Source organism: Mustela putorius, unplaced genomic scaffold (genome assembly GCF_011764305.1).
Source record: "Mustela putorius furo isolate JIRA1106 unplaced genomic scaffold, ASM1176430v1.1 tig00000743_pilon_pilon_pilon, whole genome shotgun sequence".
Taxonomy (NCBI): Eukaryota; Metazoa; Chordata; class Mammalia; order Carnivora; family Mustelidae; genus Mustela; species Mustela putorius.
This window is the reverse complement of record NW_025421464.1, coordinates 4,123,416-4,140,548: the sequence shown is the minus strand read 5'-3', so window position 1 is coordinate 4,140,548 and position 17,133 is coordinate 4,123,416. Positions and strand designations below refer to the sequence as shown.

The window sequence follows — 17,133 nt, the reverse complement described above, 5'->3', positions numbered from 1 at the left end:
GACCAGGGAGCCTGAAGAGGAGACTGCTGTTGTTAGGTGACAGTGGCTTTGTCCAGGGTGGCAGCTCTAAGGACAAGCAGAAATGGGTGGATCCGAGAGAGTCTGGGAGAGAGAACCGCCAGGACTTAGCAGCCTGTCTGGCAGGCTAAGCATCGGGTGATTCTGTGGCCTCAGCACCTGGAAGGAGGACGGGGGGTTTGGGCTCCCAGTGGGGGCAGCAGCTTTGATGGAGGCTCGGCTGTACCGCGGAGGAGCCGGAGGGCACCCAAGCGGTGAGGCGGAGGAGAGGCCTCTGGCTGCCACAGGACCATTCTGGGGTTCTGAGCCCAGAGCTTGGGAGGGGGACAGAACCCCAAGGGGTGGGGCGGGGGGGATGGAACAGTCCAGGCAGCTTCTGAAGTGCAAGACCTTGCAGGGTCTCTCTCCCCCACACCTGCCTAGCCCCTCAGCGACCCAGGACTCGGGGCGGTTCCTCAGCACTGCTCACCCCTCTGTCTCCCAACAGATCCTGCTCATCTCGGATTACTTCTATGCCTTCCTGCGGCGGGAGTACTACCTCACCCATGGGCTCTACTTGACTGCCAAGGACGGCACAGAGGCCATGCTCGTGCTCAAGTAGGCCAGGCTGGGCACAGGGCTGCATGGACTTCAGGGGATGGAAGGGCCGGAAGCTGGGCCCAGCCCTCTAGCCAGAGCTGCCAAGCAGAGGAGTCCACAGGCAAACGAGGTTCAAGTCCAGGGTTACGAATCCCTGGCACCAGAGGGGAACCATGGCTGGCAGCAAGTCCTGTGGGGAATAGCCAGGAGTACCTCCCCCTGGCCCCCAATTTTTGGCTCTGCATACCGGGGAGCCCCCTCCAATGATGGAGAGGGGAAGAAGCAGGGGAGCAGGATTTGTTAAGCTGTGGTTACTTAATAAATGTTTTTTGTTATGAAGAAATCGGTCCTGGGCGCACACTGAACTCCTGGAAAGGGTGGGCTTAGCCTCAAACATCCTCCCCCCGCCACACACTCCCGCCCCCGGGTATACTACACACTGCTGTGGGTTTCTAGAATGAGCCCCAGGTCCACAGCACGCAAATCTGTTCCCGGGTGAGCTGAGACGTGTGAGACAGCCCCATCAGCAGCCCTCCCCATGCCCAAGTAGCTGGAGGCAAAGGGCCAGGCAGGCCTGAGCAATCTTTATTCTGCAGAGGGACAATGACCACAGATCCATACACCATATCAAGACCAGGTGAGCCAGGGGCCAGTCCTTCAGGGGTGGGCAGGTCCAGGCAGGGGGGGCAGCGCCTCAGGTGAGGGAGGGGCAGATGGGCAGGGGCCTAAAAAAAAGACAAATCACAGGGAGCAGGGGTGCTGGGGGCTGTTCCCTACCCTCCCCCATCCCAGCCAGCACCCCAGGGGGCGGGGGGGGGGCAACCCTAACAATGGCTGGCACACATCCACCCAGGGGCAGAGTAGGCGTGGTTGGTGCCCCCCTGACTAGGGGGGGAGGCCTCCCTGCCTAGCCCATCCTGGGCAGAGGCAGTTCAGTCCAGGAGCCAGGAGCTCCCTGGGCATAGCCTGACAGGGCCCCCCCCACTCCCAAGCCAACCCCCCCCTACTGCTGGCTCAGAAGCCGAAGGTTTCCTGGGAGGCGTAGACCATGTAGAGGAAGCCGTCGTCGTCCTTCTCCTGCTCATAGATGTCCGCAATGGGTGTGGACACGCTCACCATGCTGTGCTGGTTCACCAGCAGGAAGAAGGCCTGAGTCGGGTTCAGCTGCAGGCGGCGCCTGGGGTGGGCAGAAGAGCAAGCTGATGGTGAGGGGGCCTGGCTGCTGGGTGGGTGGAGCCCTGACCCCCACCTACCGCTCTCCAAACTGATTCTGAGGCCGCTTTACACCCATCCCAGACCCTGCTAGAAGGCCTCACCTCTGACCTGACACTGACCCGAGCCCTGACCTTGACTTTTCACAACCTCCCCAGAACAGGGATTCAGCCCAGCCTGGCAAAGGCCCCGCCCTCCCCAAACGGACCCAAGTCCCCTCTGACTGCTGCTGCCCACGCACCGGATGATCTTGACCAACTCGCTCATGTTGACATGGTCTGGGACCAGGAACTTGGTCTTGTCCAGGACCGGCAGCTGTTTCTCACCCTTGTAGCGCTCGATGATCACCTAGGGGTGGGGTGTGGGGGGCGAATGCGTGAGCAGTGCGGGGCCTGGGGCCGCGGGGATGGGAGGGGGCGGCGGGACTCACCGGGATCTTGCTGGGGTGCTGGTCGCGGATCTGCTGCACCTCCTTACAGCGGTCGGCTGCGGACAGCGGGCGGGCAGTGAGGCCAAGAGAGGTCCCGCTCGGCGTTCGCCCCGCCTGTCCCCGGCCCCGCCCCCCCGAGCCCCCGCCCCCAGGGCCGTCAGGCCCCAGGGCCTGGCACCTACCGGGCTGGGAGGCGAGGCCCCGGCCCAGGCCTGAACCTGCCTCCCGGACCGGGGGTCTAGCCCAAGTCTGACGTCACGGGGCTGACGTGGCCTGCGGCAGTCAGGGTCAGTCGCAGCGTCCCCACCCCGCGCCCGCTGACCGCCCGCCGGGCCTCACCGAAGGTCCGCCGCTGCTTGAAAGGCCGGTCCGAGGGCATCGCGCGGGCCCGGCGGGGCGCGCAGGCCGGGGCTCCGGGGCGCGCGGCTTGGGGCTCTGTCTGAGGTTCGGGGGCTCCGCGCCTCGCGCTCAAGGGCTCCGGGGCTGTGAGCTGAGCCTGGCGGCGGTGGCTCGGGGAGGTAACTCGCCCGGGTGACGTCAGGTCACAACATTCCTTAAAGGGGAGGCCGACTCGCCGCTCCCATTGGGCCGACGCAAAACCCGCCCGCCCGGACCCGTGACGTCACGGCGCAGAGAGCTGGATTCCGAGCCAACGCCGCGAAGGGGCGGGGCTTCCCGGCGCGTCACAGTTCTGTGACGTCACGGGCCGCCGGCCCCTCTCCTCGAGGTCGGGGCTGAGAGACTGGCAGGCCTGCAGGCAGTTGAGCGGGCCGAATCGCTGTGCGTGGGCCAGTCCCGGGCCCAGCATCTTTCTGTTCCCACTGGTGCTGTCATCCCACAGCACACTCGGAGTCTGCTCCTTTCCAGCGATGGTGCGAAGCACTGGGTGGGGGGGTGGGTAATGTGACAGCAGTGAACCTAAAGACCTCCTCACCTTCGTGGAGCTTATGGTTAGAGGAGGAAGAAGGCTGGGAGCGGGGATCAAAACGTGAGAGAGCAAGACGCTAAAAAGGAACACGGGTTTTGAAAGGAATTCTAGAAGAAAAACCATTAGAATTCAGGTCTCAAAGGATGAGACAAAGTAGATTAGACACAGCAGAAGATAAGTCACTGACCTGGAGGAAAGATCGAAGCAACTTAGCAGATAAACAAGGTGATGGATAATGTACAAGGGGAAGGGAAGGACTGGTGAAGAGAGAGGAGTCACAGGTTCAGTCAGAATTCCAGAAGGAGAGGAAAAAAGTGGGAGAAGCAGTTCCTGGAGAAGAGCTTCCAAACTTGATTAAAGACCAGGATCCTCACATAAAAGGCAGAGCAGTATAAAAGTAGCATCTTGGCACATTGTAAAAAATCTGCAGAACTCTAAAGAGAAGCTAGGAAAATGGTGACCAGTGCAACTGGTAAATGTGTTAGTAGATCTAAAACAGGCAGAACATGAACAGTGATGATCAACTTGTGGAGTACAAAACAAGGAGGAGAGGACACAGCAACATGTCAGGCTGAAGAGGGTAATCATTTCAAGTGCTCCGAGGCTTGACATACTTAAGGGAGCAGGATAAAGACACTGGTAATTGTCCAGCTTTGTAAATCCAAGTGTGTATTTCAGACACTTACAAGGGATCATTAAAAGAATGGAAAGTGAACCTGCCAATGCAGAGAAGGAGAAAAAGGTAGTAAAAAGAATGGTGTATAATACAAAACCAGAGGTAAAAAAGGTTTTACCTTCACCTATTAAAACAGATGATCAGACTGGCCAAGAACAACAAAATGCAACTGTATATCCTGTTTACAAGAGGACACTTACAATGTAAGTGCACCAACAGTAAAATGATGGGGAAAGGTCTACTAGAGAAAACTGAACCAGAAGGTGTTTCTATAGCAAAATCAGACCAAATAAGCTTAAAGCCAGAAGACATTATTAGAGATAAAGAGGATGACCACAAAATGATAAAAAGTACAACTTTTAAGAAGATGTAATATGTCTTATAAAACATATAAGTTAGAGATTTAAAAGGCTAAAAATGTATACAACAAAAGGGGTAAGATACAAGGAGAAATTGCCCAATCTTCCATCACAGTGAGAGACAGAAGACCTCTTTCAATAGCTGATATACCCAATAGCCAAAACAAAGGGGTATAGAAGATATTAATAAATGAAACCGATAGAACCCTGAACCCAATATTACTTTAAAGCACACAAGAATCATTTACCAAAAAATGACCTGAAAAATGGCCCCAAGATGAATCTCAAAGGTATCAAGTAGTTCATCCATTTCATACAGACCAAATTTCTGTGACCACAGACCAGAGCCAAGTAAACTCCAAATGCTTGGATTTTTTTTTTAAGATTTATTTATTTATTTGACAGAAATCACAAGTAGATGGAGAGGCAGGCAGAGAGAGAGAGAGAGGGAAGCAGGCTCCCTGCTAAGCAGAGAGCCCGACGCGGGACTCGATCCCAGGACCCTGAGATCATGACCTGAGCCGAAGGCAGCGGCTTAACCCACTGAGCCACCCAGGTGCCCCTGCTTGGATGTTTAAACATCTAAAAAGCTTTTTACTCAAAGATGAAATTCTATAGAAATGAAAACTATTAGATCAAAAAATAAAATATATATAAAAACACATGATAGGGGAAAGGCAACTAAAGCGGCATTTGGCAGATTTATAGTCTTATTATAGTAGGCAAGCAATACAGAAAATTTACAAGCAGAGATTAAGGAATTTTAAAGATTTTATTTATTTGACAGAGATCACAAGTAGGCAGAGAGCCAGGCAGAGAGAGAGAACAGGAAGCAGGCTCCCCGCTGAGCGGAGAGCCTGATGCAGGGCTCCATCCCAGGACCCTGAAATCATGACCTGAGCCGAGGGCAGAGGCCTTAACCCACTGAGCCACCCAGGTGCCCCTTAAGGAATTGTTTGTTTGTTTATTTATTTATTTATTTATTTTAAAGATTTTATCTATTTCTTTGACAGAGAGATCACAAGTAGGCAGAGAAGCAGGCAGAGAAAGGGGGAAGCAGACCCCCTGCTGAGCAGAGAGCCCAATTTGGGGCTCGATTCCAGGACCCTGAGATCATGACCTGAGCCAAAGGCAGAGGCTTTAACCCACTGAGCCACCCAGGTGCCTCTTAAAGAATTTTTTTTAAAAGATTTATTTATTAGGGGCACTTGGGGCACTCAGTCGGTTAAGTGTTCGATTCTTGATTTCAGCTCAGGTCATGATCTTGGGGTCATGGGATTGAGCCCTACGTCGAGTCCACACTGGGTGCAGTCTGCTTGTGATTCTCTGTCCCTCTGCCCATCCCCCTGCTCGCACACTCCCTCAAATGAATAAAATCTAAAAAAAAAAAAAAAAAAAAAAAAAGATTTATTTATTAGAGGGGCATCTGTGTGGCTGAGTGGGTTAAGCAGCTGACTTACGGTTTCAGCTCAGGCTGTCCTGCTATCTCAGGGTCCTGCTGCTGGGCCCTGTGTTGGGCTCTGCGTGCAGGAGGGAGTCTGCTAGAGATTCATATTCTCTCTCCCCCTCCCTTTTTTCCTCTACCCCCTCCCTCCCTCTGCTCCTCCCCCTGCTCATGCACACAAACACACACACACACACAGTCTCAAATAAATCAAAAGATGTATTTATTAGAGGTGAAGTGTAGGGGCAGGGAGGGAGATAGAGAATCTCTAGCGGATTCCCAGCTGAGCACAGAGCCTGATGCGAGCTGATCTCATGACCCTGAAAGCATGACCTGAGCTGAAATCAAGACTCAGATGCTTCACGGACTGAGCCACACGAGGCCCCACGAGCACCCCAGGAGTAGGGTGCCCCTAAATAATTTTTTAAAGGAGTAATAGTGTCAACCCAAAGAGAGTGGAAAGAAGATAATAATGACGAGCAGAAATTGGAATAGAACACAAAAGCACTTTGTTTGTCCCACAAAACAAAGTGGGATCTTTGAAGAGACCAATAAAATGAACATTAATGTGCAAAAGGGACATAACTATTGTTTCTAGCAGAAGTGATAAAAATAAGAATGTTACAAACTTTATGCCAATTTAAAACTTAGATGAAATGGACAATTTCCTCGAAAAAGGTAATTTGCCAAGACTAATTCAAAAAGAAATAGACAAAATGAGTAGCCACGATCTTCAAAAAGCTAATCCAGATGGCTTTCTAGGTAAGTTCTCCCCCACCCCACACTCACACACAAAACACCCCACAGCAAACATCATACTTAATGTTTGTACTTAGATACTATATGGTAAAGTGTTAATTAAGCATTATTCTCTTTAAAGCCAGGAACAAAATTCTGAATTTTGTCACTGAATACATAGCAACATTGTATCAAGGTCCCAGCCAGAGCCCCAGGCCAAGAAAAAGAAAGGAGAAACATAATGATCACTCACATCCAGAAGATTTAGAAAAATCCACTAACAATAGAAGACTGGTAACTCATATGAACTAATATCATACCATGTCTTAGAAGAAGATGGGGAAATAGGAACTCTCCACACTGCTGATGGGAGTATAAATCTTTTTAGCCACACTAAAAAGCAATTTGGCAAAATTTACTGAAATGGAAGATGCCTGTATCCTCCAGATCAGGAATGCCACTTGTGTGTACCATATGAACTCAAGGGAGCACAGCTAAGTATGTTTATTGGAGCATTTTCACAAGAGCAGAAAATTGGGACCATCTAACTGTCCTACTGAATGTCTTGGGTATTCCTTTAACAGAGCAACGCACGGTGAGAGAGCAGGGGTCAGCAAACTTCCTCTTGACCGGCCAGACAGATAGGTGTGGATTTGCAGGCCATTTGATTCCCAGCAGCTGCTCAATTCTGTTGGAGTGTGGAAGCAGCCTTAGGCCCTGAATGGGCATGGTTGTATCCCAATAAAAATTTGCTAAAATAGATCTGGCCTCAGGCCTTAGTTCACTGACTCTTGATCTACAGCAGTGTCAAAATGGACACTTCTCACCAAGTTACAGGATAGTGTGGTCAGAACTACTAAGTGCGGCTCAAAGAACTAGGTTGGCCATGGCCTTGGGGAAATGGTTACACTTCTCTTTCGTCTGACTAAGCCCTAGATTGAGGCTACAGTGGGGGAGGTGCCCATCCCCCAAATCCCAGGATCTGTGCTCCCTCTTCCTCTTACCTGACCTGTCAGCAGGACCGACGCTCCCTCCTCCGATGCTCTGGTTTTTCTCTCCAGGACGTCGTCCTCACCCCCATCTCCCTCGAATGCAAAGGTCTGGCCTACCCCATGTCTCTACTTGAAAGCCCAGCAGACATCTCAAATTTAACCTCCCCTAAATGAACCTAGGTCCTTCCTCTAAAATGTGTTCCCCTTGTAATCGTCCCGGTCTCCATCTGTCATCTTTGTCTCCTTCCTTTCTTTCACTACCCACACACCCAACCCACACCCAAACCCTGATGTCCAACATTTCAAAACAGCTCCGGAATCTGACCACTTCTCACCACTTCCACCACTACCCTTAGGCCAGAGCCGCCATCTTCGCTTGCCTGATTGTCGCTGGCAGCTCCCCTCTGGTTTCCTGTCTTTGGTTTTGCGAGCCCCCGTTTGGTCTCCCTACAGGGAACAGCAGCTTTCCTGCTTGCACAGGACTTGGGTCAGTGGTTTGTGGACCCCACGCATTCAGAGCAAAAGTCAAAGCCCAACAGTGCCCCACGAGGCCCACGGGGCCTGCTACTCCTGGGGCCTCATCTACCCTCATCCTCACCCCTCGGCTTCGGCTACACTGGCCTCCTCGCTGTTCTGGGAGGCCCAGACATACTTGCGCCCCCCGGCTTTTCTATACTTGCTGTTCCCTTTGCCCAGAACATTCTTCCCCAGGATTTCTGCATCTCACTCGCTCATTTCCCAGAACTCCTCAGGGAGGATTTCCTGAATGACTTTATTTATAATGTTGCGGCCCCCACCCCAGTCACTCCCTATTCTCCCTCCAAATGCCTTGCTTAATATTTTGCCGGAATTTTTCTAAGCATTGTGAAAGCTTTCAGGTACACGGTACTCCTGAAGTCATTGTCCAGCGATCACCAATATACCCACCAGTTACATTCTACGCTTAATGCTAGTTCTGTTTGCCTTATCTGTACATCCAACCATCTACCCGATCCTTTTTATGCATTTCAGAGTAAGCTGTGATCCAACATCCATTTATGATAAACACACTCAACAAAGTTGTTATAGGGGAAACATATCTCAACATAATAAAGGCTACATTTATGACAAGCTAACACCTAACATACTCAATAGTAAAAAGTTGAAAGCTTCTCCTTCAAAATCAGGAACAAGACAAAGATGCCCACTCTTCCACCTTTATTCAACACCATCTTGGAAGTTCTAGCCAGAGCAATTAGGCAAGAAATAAAAGGCATCTAAATCAGAAAGGAAGACATAAAACTCACTATTTATACATGACAGGATATTATTTTTCAGGATTTTATGTATTTGACAGAGCGCACAAGCAGGGGGAGTAGCAAGCAGAGGGAGAGGGAGAAGCAGACTCCCCATTAAGAAGGGAGCCCGATGTGGGGCTCAATCCCAGGACCCTGGGATCATGACCTGAGCCAAAGGCAGGTAACTGACTGAGCCACCCAGGTTCCCCTGATGATAGGATATTATATATATAGAAAGTCCTGAAGAGTCAAGTCGCAAGATACAAAATCAATATATAAAAAAACCTGTTGCAAAATGTCCACAATAGCCAAACTATGGAAAGAACCTAGATGTCCATCAACAGATGAATGGACAAAGAAGATATGGTATAGATACACAATGGAATACTACACAGCCATCAAAAGAAATGAAATCCTGCCATTTGTGATGATGTGGTTGGAACCAGAGGGTATTATGCTGAGCGAAATAAGGCAATCAGAGAAAGATAATTATCATATGATCTCCCGATATGAGGAAGTTGAGAGGCAACGTGGGGGGTTTGGGGGGTAGGAAAGGAATAAATGAAACAAGATGGGATTGGGAGAGAGACAAACCATAAGAGACTCTTAATCTCACAAAACAAACTGAGGGTTGTAGGGGGGAGGGCGATAGGGAGAGGGTGGTTGGGTTATGGACAATGGGGAAGGTATGTGCTATGGTGAGTGCTGTGAAGCGTGTAAACCTGGTGATTTACAGACCTGTACCCCTGGGGCTAATAATACATTATATGTTAATAAAAATTTTAAAAATCTGTTGTTTCTATATGCTAATAATGAACTATCAGAAAGAGAAATTAAGAAAAAAATCCCATTTAAAATTGCATCAAAAAGAATAAAATACCTAGGAATAAATTTAACAAAGGAGGTGAGAGACTTGTATACTTCATTGATGAAAGAAATCAAAGACATGAATAAATGGATATTCTGTACTCATTGATTAGAAAATATTAAAATGTCTATACTGAAAGCAACCTGCAGATTTAATGCAATCCTTATTAAAATTCCAATGGCATTTTTCACAGAAATAGAACAAACAATCCTAAAATTTGTATGGACCCACAAAAGATCCTGAATGGCCAAAGCAGTCTTGGAAAAGAACAACAACGCTGGAGACCTCACACTTCCTGATTTCAAACTATATTACAAAGCTACAGTAATCAAAACAGTATGGTATTGGCATTCAAAACACATAAATCAGTGGAGTAAAATAGAGATCCCAGAAATAAGCCCATGCATATATGATCAATGAAATTATAAGAAGCCAAGAATGCACATGGAGCAAAGGACAGTCCCTTCAGTAAAGGAGCACTACTTGCACCGCGATGACCACTAATTCAAAAATGAATTAAAGACTTGAATGTAAGACCTGAAACCATAAAACTATAAGAAAACATAGGTGGTAAACTCCTTGACATTGGTCTTGGTGACGATTTTGGGATTTGATACCAAAAGCAAAGGCAACAACAGCAAAAATAAGTGGGACTACATCAAACTAAAAAGCTTCTGCACAGCAAAGGAAACCATCAATACAGTAAAAAGACAACCTACTACCGAACAGAAAACATTTGCAGGACCTCTGGGTGCCTCAGTTGGTTAAGCATCTGCCTTAGGCTCAGGTCATGGTCCCAGGGTCCTGGGATTGAGTCCTGCATCAGGCTCCTTGCAGAGGAAGCCTACTTCTCCCTCTGCCTGCTGCTCCCCCTATTTGTATTCTGACAAATAAAATCTTTAAAAAAAAGAAGAAGAAGAAAAAGAAAATATTTTCAAGTCATATATTTGATAAGGGGTTAAAATCCCAAGTATATAAAGAACTCATACAAGTCAACAGCAAACAAAACAAAACAAACAAACAGAAAAAAAAAAAAACAATCTGATTAAAAATCATTAGAGGACCTGAATAGACACTTTTCCAAAGAAGATATGCAGAAGGCCAATAGACACATGATAAGATGTTCAATATCACTGATCAGCAGGGAAATGCAAATCAAAACCACAATGAGATACCACCTCACACTTGACTACCTATCATGCCAAGAAACAACAACATTGGCAAGGATATGGAGAAAAGGGGACACTTGTGCACTGTTGGTGGGAAGGTAAATTTGTGCAGCCACTGTGGAAAACAGTATGGAATTTCCTCAAAAAATTAAAAAATAAAAATCTAGCAATTCCACCTCTGAGTGTTTATCTGAAGGAAAATGAAAATCTCCAGAAAAGATAGATGTATGTATCCCTATGTTTATTGCAGCATTATTTACAATAGCCAAAATAGGGAAACAACCTGAGTGTCCACTGATAGATGAATGGATAAAGAAAATGTGGCACACACACACAAGAATATTATTACTCCATTTTTATGGAATGAAATCTTGCCATTTGTGACATTGATGGATCGTGGTCTCACTGATATGTGGTATCTTAAAAAAGGAACAATCTCATAGCTGCAGAGAATAGATTGATGGTTGCTGGGGCACCTGGGTGGCTCATTGGGTTAAGCCTCTGCCTTTGGCTCGGGTCATGATCTCAGGGTCCTGGGATCAAGCCCCCCGTAGGGCTCTCTGCTCGGTGGGGAGCCTGCTTCCCCCCTCTCTCTGCCTGCTTCTCTGCCTACTTGTGATCTCTCTCTCTGTGTGTCAAATAAATAAATAAAATCTTAAAAAAAAAAAAAAAGATTCTCTTCTTAAAAAAAAATTGATTGATGGTTGTCATAGGCTAAAGAGTGGGGGGGCATGCAAAATGAGTGAAAGGGGTCAAAGACACTTTCAGTTATAAATAAGTCAAGGGGGGGCCACCTAGGTGGCTCAGTTGGTTGGGGGTCCGATTCTTTTTATTTTTTTTTAAGATTTTATTTATTTATGACAGAGAGAGATCACAAGAAGGCAGAGAGGCAGGTAGAGGTGGGGTGGAGAGGAAGGCTCCTTGCTGAGCAGAGAGCCCGATGTGGGGCTCGATGTGGGGCTCAATCCCAGGACCCTGAGATCATGACTTGAGCCGAAGGCAGAGGCTTAATCCACTGAGCCGCCCAGGTGCCCCAGGGGGTCCGATTCTTGATCTCAGCTCAGGTCATGATCTCAGGGTCATGAGATCGAGCCGCAAATATGCAGTGGGGGCAGGCGGGGTGCGAGGCAAGGGGATGTAATGTACAGCATGGTGACTGTGGTTAGTAATGTATATTTGTGTATATTTGAAAGTTGCTAAAGAATAGGTCTTAAAAGTTCCCATCACAAGAAAAAAAATATTGTAACTATGTATGCTAATAGTTGTTAACCAAATTTACTGTGGTGATTTCACAATATACACAAATATTGAATCATTATATTGTTCACCAGAAAGTAATAGAAATGTTATATGTCAATTATGTCTCAATAGAGAAAAGGAAAAACCCCAGTAAGTTACCTTTCAGTTCACTTTATCCCTAAACCCTTCACATCCATATCAATGTGTGGTTTTGTTTTGTTTTATTTCCATTGTGGGGATAAAATTTACATACAACTAAGCACAGATTTTAAGTGTGTGTTTGAGGAGTATTGGCACCTGTACAACCCAAACTCCTGCAAAGAGACATAACACCACCATCACCTCTTTAGAAAAGATTAGTCTGGGCTGATCTAGAACTTCACATAAACAGAACCACACAGTACATGCTTCTGCATCTGGCTTCTTTACCTCAATAGAAACATTTGGAGGTTCCTGTCACCGCACACACCAGGAGACCATGTCTTTATATTGCTGTGTAGTTTCCATCGTATGGATGTACCTGGTTTGGTTATCCACTCTCCTACCGATGGACACCCGGACTGTCCAGCTTCTGGCGATTGTAATAAAGATGCTATGAACATTCCTTTAAGAGTCTTCGCATGGACATACTCATTTTATTCCACTTGGACAAAGATCTGGGATTGGAATTGCTGGCTTATGGGGTAGGCTTGTGTTTATAAGAAGTTACCAGATCTTTTTCTACAGCTGTGGTTCCACCTTAGATTCCTATCCACGTGGTATGGGAGTTCTAGCAGCTCTGCATCCTTGCCAACACTCGGTGTGGCCGGTTGTGTTAAGTCTAGCCACACTGGGGCGTGTGCAGCGGTATCCCATTGTGGGTTTAAGTTCCATATGGCGTAAAATTATTACAAAAATTACTTTATTTCTCTCTCCCACTAACATTCAAGCCCCTTAAGGGCAGCACTTTCTGTGTGTTTGGTTCCTGCTCTATGCCAGCACCCAGAGAGCGTAGCACGTGGAAGGTGCTCGCTGGGTAAATATTTGCGGGGTGAGGACCTCTCCTCTGGGCCTTCACATGCCATTTCTCCAGGTCTGGGGGGGGTCTGCCTCCCCTCTAGACCACGTGCAGAGACGGGATCTGGGCCAAGCTCTGCTGTTGGGTGCAGAGGAGATGCCAAAGGACTGTTTGGGGTGGTTGGGGAAACAGTCAGCTTAGGGTAAGAGTCTCACCCATAGTGAAGCTCATGTTCCCCACTGCCCCGGCTTCCTGCTGTTTGGATGCTTCTGCCCAGGACTCCTGGGCCTGAGAAAAGGCAGAGTGGCTGACCCCGGCTGGCCCATCCCACAGGAGGGGAGCAGCCCCGCCCAGTGGCCACCAGTTAAGAGTGTGAGCAGGTACATTCGTCTTGGAGCTTCTGTCTGCTCCTTTACAGGAGAGACATGGGCCCAAAGTAGCTTTGCCTCTTACTTGAGCACATTCTTTCCCCCCTGGAGCCTCAATTTCTTCCCCTGGAGATGCTAACAGAACCTACCTCTGAGGCCAAGGGGCAGTACTAGTGAGTGAGCAGGAGGGTGCCGAGTCAGCTGGACCGACTTCCGCACCCACTGCCCTGATAGCTTACTGAAGGCGACGAACTCAATTATAAAATGGGCCTCAATTTGGGAGGACCCAGGAGGATGGAGGTCTGTGAGTCAGAGTCGTTATCTCTGAGCGAGGATTGGCTGTTCCTGTTTATGGACTCCCAAGTGGAATTTTCCAAAGCTTGGAGGGAATGAAACCTGCCCAGGAGTGCCCAGGCTGGGGCTGTGCTACCCTCACTCCTCGAAAGTCTCTCCGGCCTCACTGGGAAGTAGAGGCCATGACCAGCAGTCCCACTGCCCACCCGGGACCTCGTTCTCTATGCCCCCGCCCTTGCCCTCCAGCCAGGGGCACGCTCAGCGCTCACCCTCCCTCCCCGAAGGACAGGGCCTGGGTGGCAACTCTCCCCCTCCCCTCCTATGTCCTCACAGTCCCTGTCCTCCCCACACACTGGCCTCCAGAGCTGGCCAGTCCCCGGGCGAGCTTGCCTCCGCTTGGCCTTTCTGCCCCTACGAGATCGCATCTGCCGTGGCCCTCCTCGCTCCTCAACCCGCCCAAGTCATCTCGGGGCCGCTTCCATTCACAATGTCACTGCCTTCAACAGGACGGTGACGCCCAGATCCCTACTCCCAGCCCTGGCTTTCCCTCAGAGCCTCAGATCTGGGGCCTGCCTCCCGAGCAAAGGTCGTCTCAGAAGGCTTGGGCTTCTCAAGGTCAACACACCCTAGCGAAGCCGCCATCTTGCCCAGCATCCGCGCCTCCGGCTCCTCCGCACCGGCCCTCCCATCCCTTCGCCCCAGCCTGACCCGGGTCTCGGCGGGGCTCCCCGCTTCAGTCACCAACCCAGTCACTCTCGAATCCTCTCAGACCCGTCTGTCCCCCTCCCAACCCTCCCCAGTGTCACCCCACCGGTCCGCTTGGCCCCCCACTTCCGGGTCTCGGCCAAGACCACACGCTTCACCACCGGCCTCCGAACAGACAAGATGCATCTACTTCACCTCTATTCCTCACTTCCCTCCCCGCCTCCGCTCTCTCGGGCGGAGCGCACGTTCCACAGCCCGTCCCGCTTGTTGTTTCCCAGAGCCCGGAACTGCCCCAGTCGGCCGAGTCACCCAGCAGCACCCTGGTCCTGGCGGAAGCCAGCAGAGAGCTTGTCGCACGGCTGCGGCCCTGGCAGCAGACGAGGAGGCACAGTTGTTGACTGCGGCACCGCTCAGCTGGGCCGTGAGTTCGAGTTCTCCCCGGCCTGCAGCTCCGGCCCTCCCGCTGGCACCCCCTTCCCGCAGAGACCTCCCGGCCCTCTGTGCCCTCGCCCTGCCTCCCCTCAGGTGCAGTGGCCTAGCTGTCCCTGCTCTTGCCTAGGTCAGCCCGTCCCCCTGGGACCCCCCTGGGACCCCCAGGGCCATCCTTCTCTTGGAGGCCCCTCTCCGTCTCTCACCTGCAAACAGACTTGTTCCAGGAAAGCACACACCCCGTGGCTCCCCTCTCAACCACGGTCAGGACCACTTTCTCTTTGAGGTTCTTTCTTCTCTTGGCTTCTATGGCGGAGTGTGCAGACCGTTCCCCCTGCACAATTCTGCTGCTACCCTCCCCGCTTGGAACAGGTCCCCGGATGTCTCTGAGGCAGCCGCACACCCAGCTTGAACTCCCAGCTTCCACTGCAGTTAAGAGTGACAAGATGACAAAACTTTGTCCATAAAACACAAGTGTTGCGGGACAAGATCATCCTAATGGACATGGACATGGACATGGACATGGTGGGCTTCTACGAGAGCAAGACCCTCGACCAGGTGGGAATCATCCCAAGATGATCAGTCACCACCTATAATCCTGGGAAGCAAGTCGGCCTAGCCTTGGGGCCACCCCCTCCTCCTGCTTCAAACCCCTCAAGTAGCCTGCTTGGTTGTTGTAAAGGCATAGAGTGCTCTTAGGGAGGAAAAAAATGGAAAGTGCTATGTGGGGCTTCTGGGAAATCTCCTTAAAGGGAAAGAATACATCTGTACCCTGACCTCCATCAGCTGCTTGAAACTTGAGTGTGATGGCTGGGGCTCTAGCAGCTATCTTGGATCTTAAGGACAAGGGCTATACCCTGGGGGTAGTGGAGCTAAAAGCTGAAAAGAACCTGGGTCCCTGATGATTTTGTGAAATCACCATTCTGATCGGGGCCTGCTGACTAGATATTTTATCTTGTTTAAGCCACAGTTATTTTGAGTTTTCTGCAGCAGAACTAAATTCTAATTGAAACAGCTTTTGTCTCAATTGACTCTCCTAGCCTCCCTCCTTCTCATTCTCTGCCGGTGCCTGCTCCTGGAGCAGACCTCCAGAGCAGAAGTAGCCCTGCTGATGCCTCCAGAAGGGTCCTTTCCCTTTCGTTCCCTCTTTCACTCTAGTGAATTCATGAAAAGCTCTTGGCTTTAATCACAGGCTATGGTCCCAAGTTGGATGTCTAGCACAGAATTGTGTATCCAACGGTGTGTTCAACATTTCAGACCCACTGAAGTCTAGCAGGCCCAGATTAAGCAGGCCATTTCAAAATTAGTGGTCTCGTCCTCTCCAAAATTGCTCGTCTCAATGAGGGGCAGCACCTGGTTGCTCGGCAAGCACCTAGGAGTCCCCTTGACATGTCATTCCTTCCCTCCCACCAGTTCAGCAAATTCTGATGGTTTCCTTGGGAACCCCCTCCTACACCCACCGCCCAGAAAGGACCCCAACTTAATCCTCTCACCCAGGCCACCATCAGTGCTCACCTGGCTCTTGATTGCACTCAGGTCCTGCTTCTCAACAAAGCCACCAGAATGCAAAATGTGTGTAAACATTTAAAAACAGTAGGAGACTCTGGGGCGCCTGGGTGGCTCAGTGGGTTAAGCCGCTGCCTTCGGCTCAGGTCATGATCCCAGGGTCCTGGGATCGAGCCCCACATCAGGCTCTCTGCTCAGCAGGGAGCCTGCTTCCTCCTCTCTCTCTGCCTTTCTCTCTGCCTGCTTGTGATCTCTGTCAAATAAATAAATAAAATCTTTAAAAAAAAAAAAAAACAGTAGGAGACTTAAAAGATCATTATGCTTGGAACAGATTCTTTTTGATCTATCCCTCTAGATTCCCCCTGGAGTTCTAGAAAACTCTCCTCATTCTTCAGTTATTTCACTGGAAAAGGGCTAGAAACACTAATATATTATAAGCATAGCTTTAGCTTAGGGCAAACTCTCAAAAATTTAACTTTAACCCAAATAATACTGGGAACATACAAAAGTCAAAAAAAATTTACTTATTGCTGTTTCTTTTTTTTTAAGTTAACATATAATGTATTAGTAGCCCCAGGGGTACAGGTCTGTGAATCGCCAGGTTTACACACTTCACAGCACTCACCATAGCACATACCCTCACCAATGTCCATAACCCAACCACCCTCTCCCTGCCCCCCGGCCCCTGGCAACCCTGCTGTTTCTTGATATTAACCTTCATGCTGTTTTTTTTAAAAGAGAGAGGATCTTGAGCAGACTCCATGCCCAGCACAGAGCCCCAGACTGTTTGAGGTCACAGCGCTGAGATCATGCCCTGAGCTGAAATCAAGAGTCAGATGCTTACCCAGCTGAGCTTACCTGCATGTTTCTAAGTGCTGTAGTTCTCCTCTTATTTCTTCAGTCCT

At 49.5% G+C, this 17,133-nt stretch overlaps 2 protein-coding genes across 3 annotated transcripts in view; one reads left to right on the top strand and one right to left on the bottom strand.

Moving 5' to 3' along the window:
• PIGU (phosphatidylinositol glycan anchor biosynthesis class U) overlaps positions 1–940 on the top strand; it is a 91,584-nt gene extending 90,644 nt beyond the window's left edge. Inside the window, exon 11 of one of the 2 annotated variants that reach the window (XM_013053375.2) lies at positions 506–940. In XM_013053375.2, coding sequence (XP_012908829.1) covers positions 506–864 — 359 coding nt within the window. In that variant the 3' untranslated portion in view covers positions 865–940. The remainder of the gene's footprint in view (positions 1–505) is intronic. The other variant, XM_004746585.3, reaches the window with a different exon arrangement.
• Positions 941–1,160: 220 nt separating this feature from the next.
• On the bottom strand, positions 1,161–2,815 carry MAP1LC3A (microtubule associated protein 1 light chain 3 alpha). The gene is made up of 5 exons (XM_004746587.3): positions 2,579–2,815; positions 2,240–2,295; positions 2,051–2,157; positions 1,605–1,774; positions 1,161–1,322 (listed from the first exon to the last, which is right to left on the bottom strand). Exons 1-4 carry the CDS (start codon positions 2,616–2,618, stop codon positions 1,612–1,614), a joined length of 366 nt encoding a protein of 121 aa, XP_004746644.1. The 5' UTR covers positions 2,619–2,815; the 3' UTR covers positions 1,161–1,322; positions 1,605–1,611.
• Between the last annotated feature and the right edge of the window lie 14,318 nt (positions 2,816–17,133).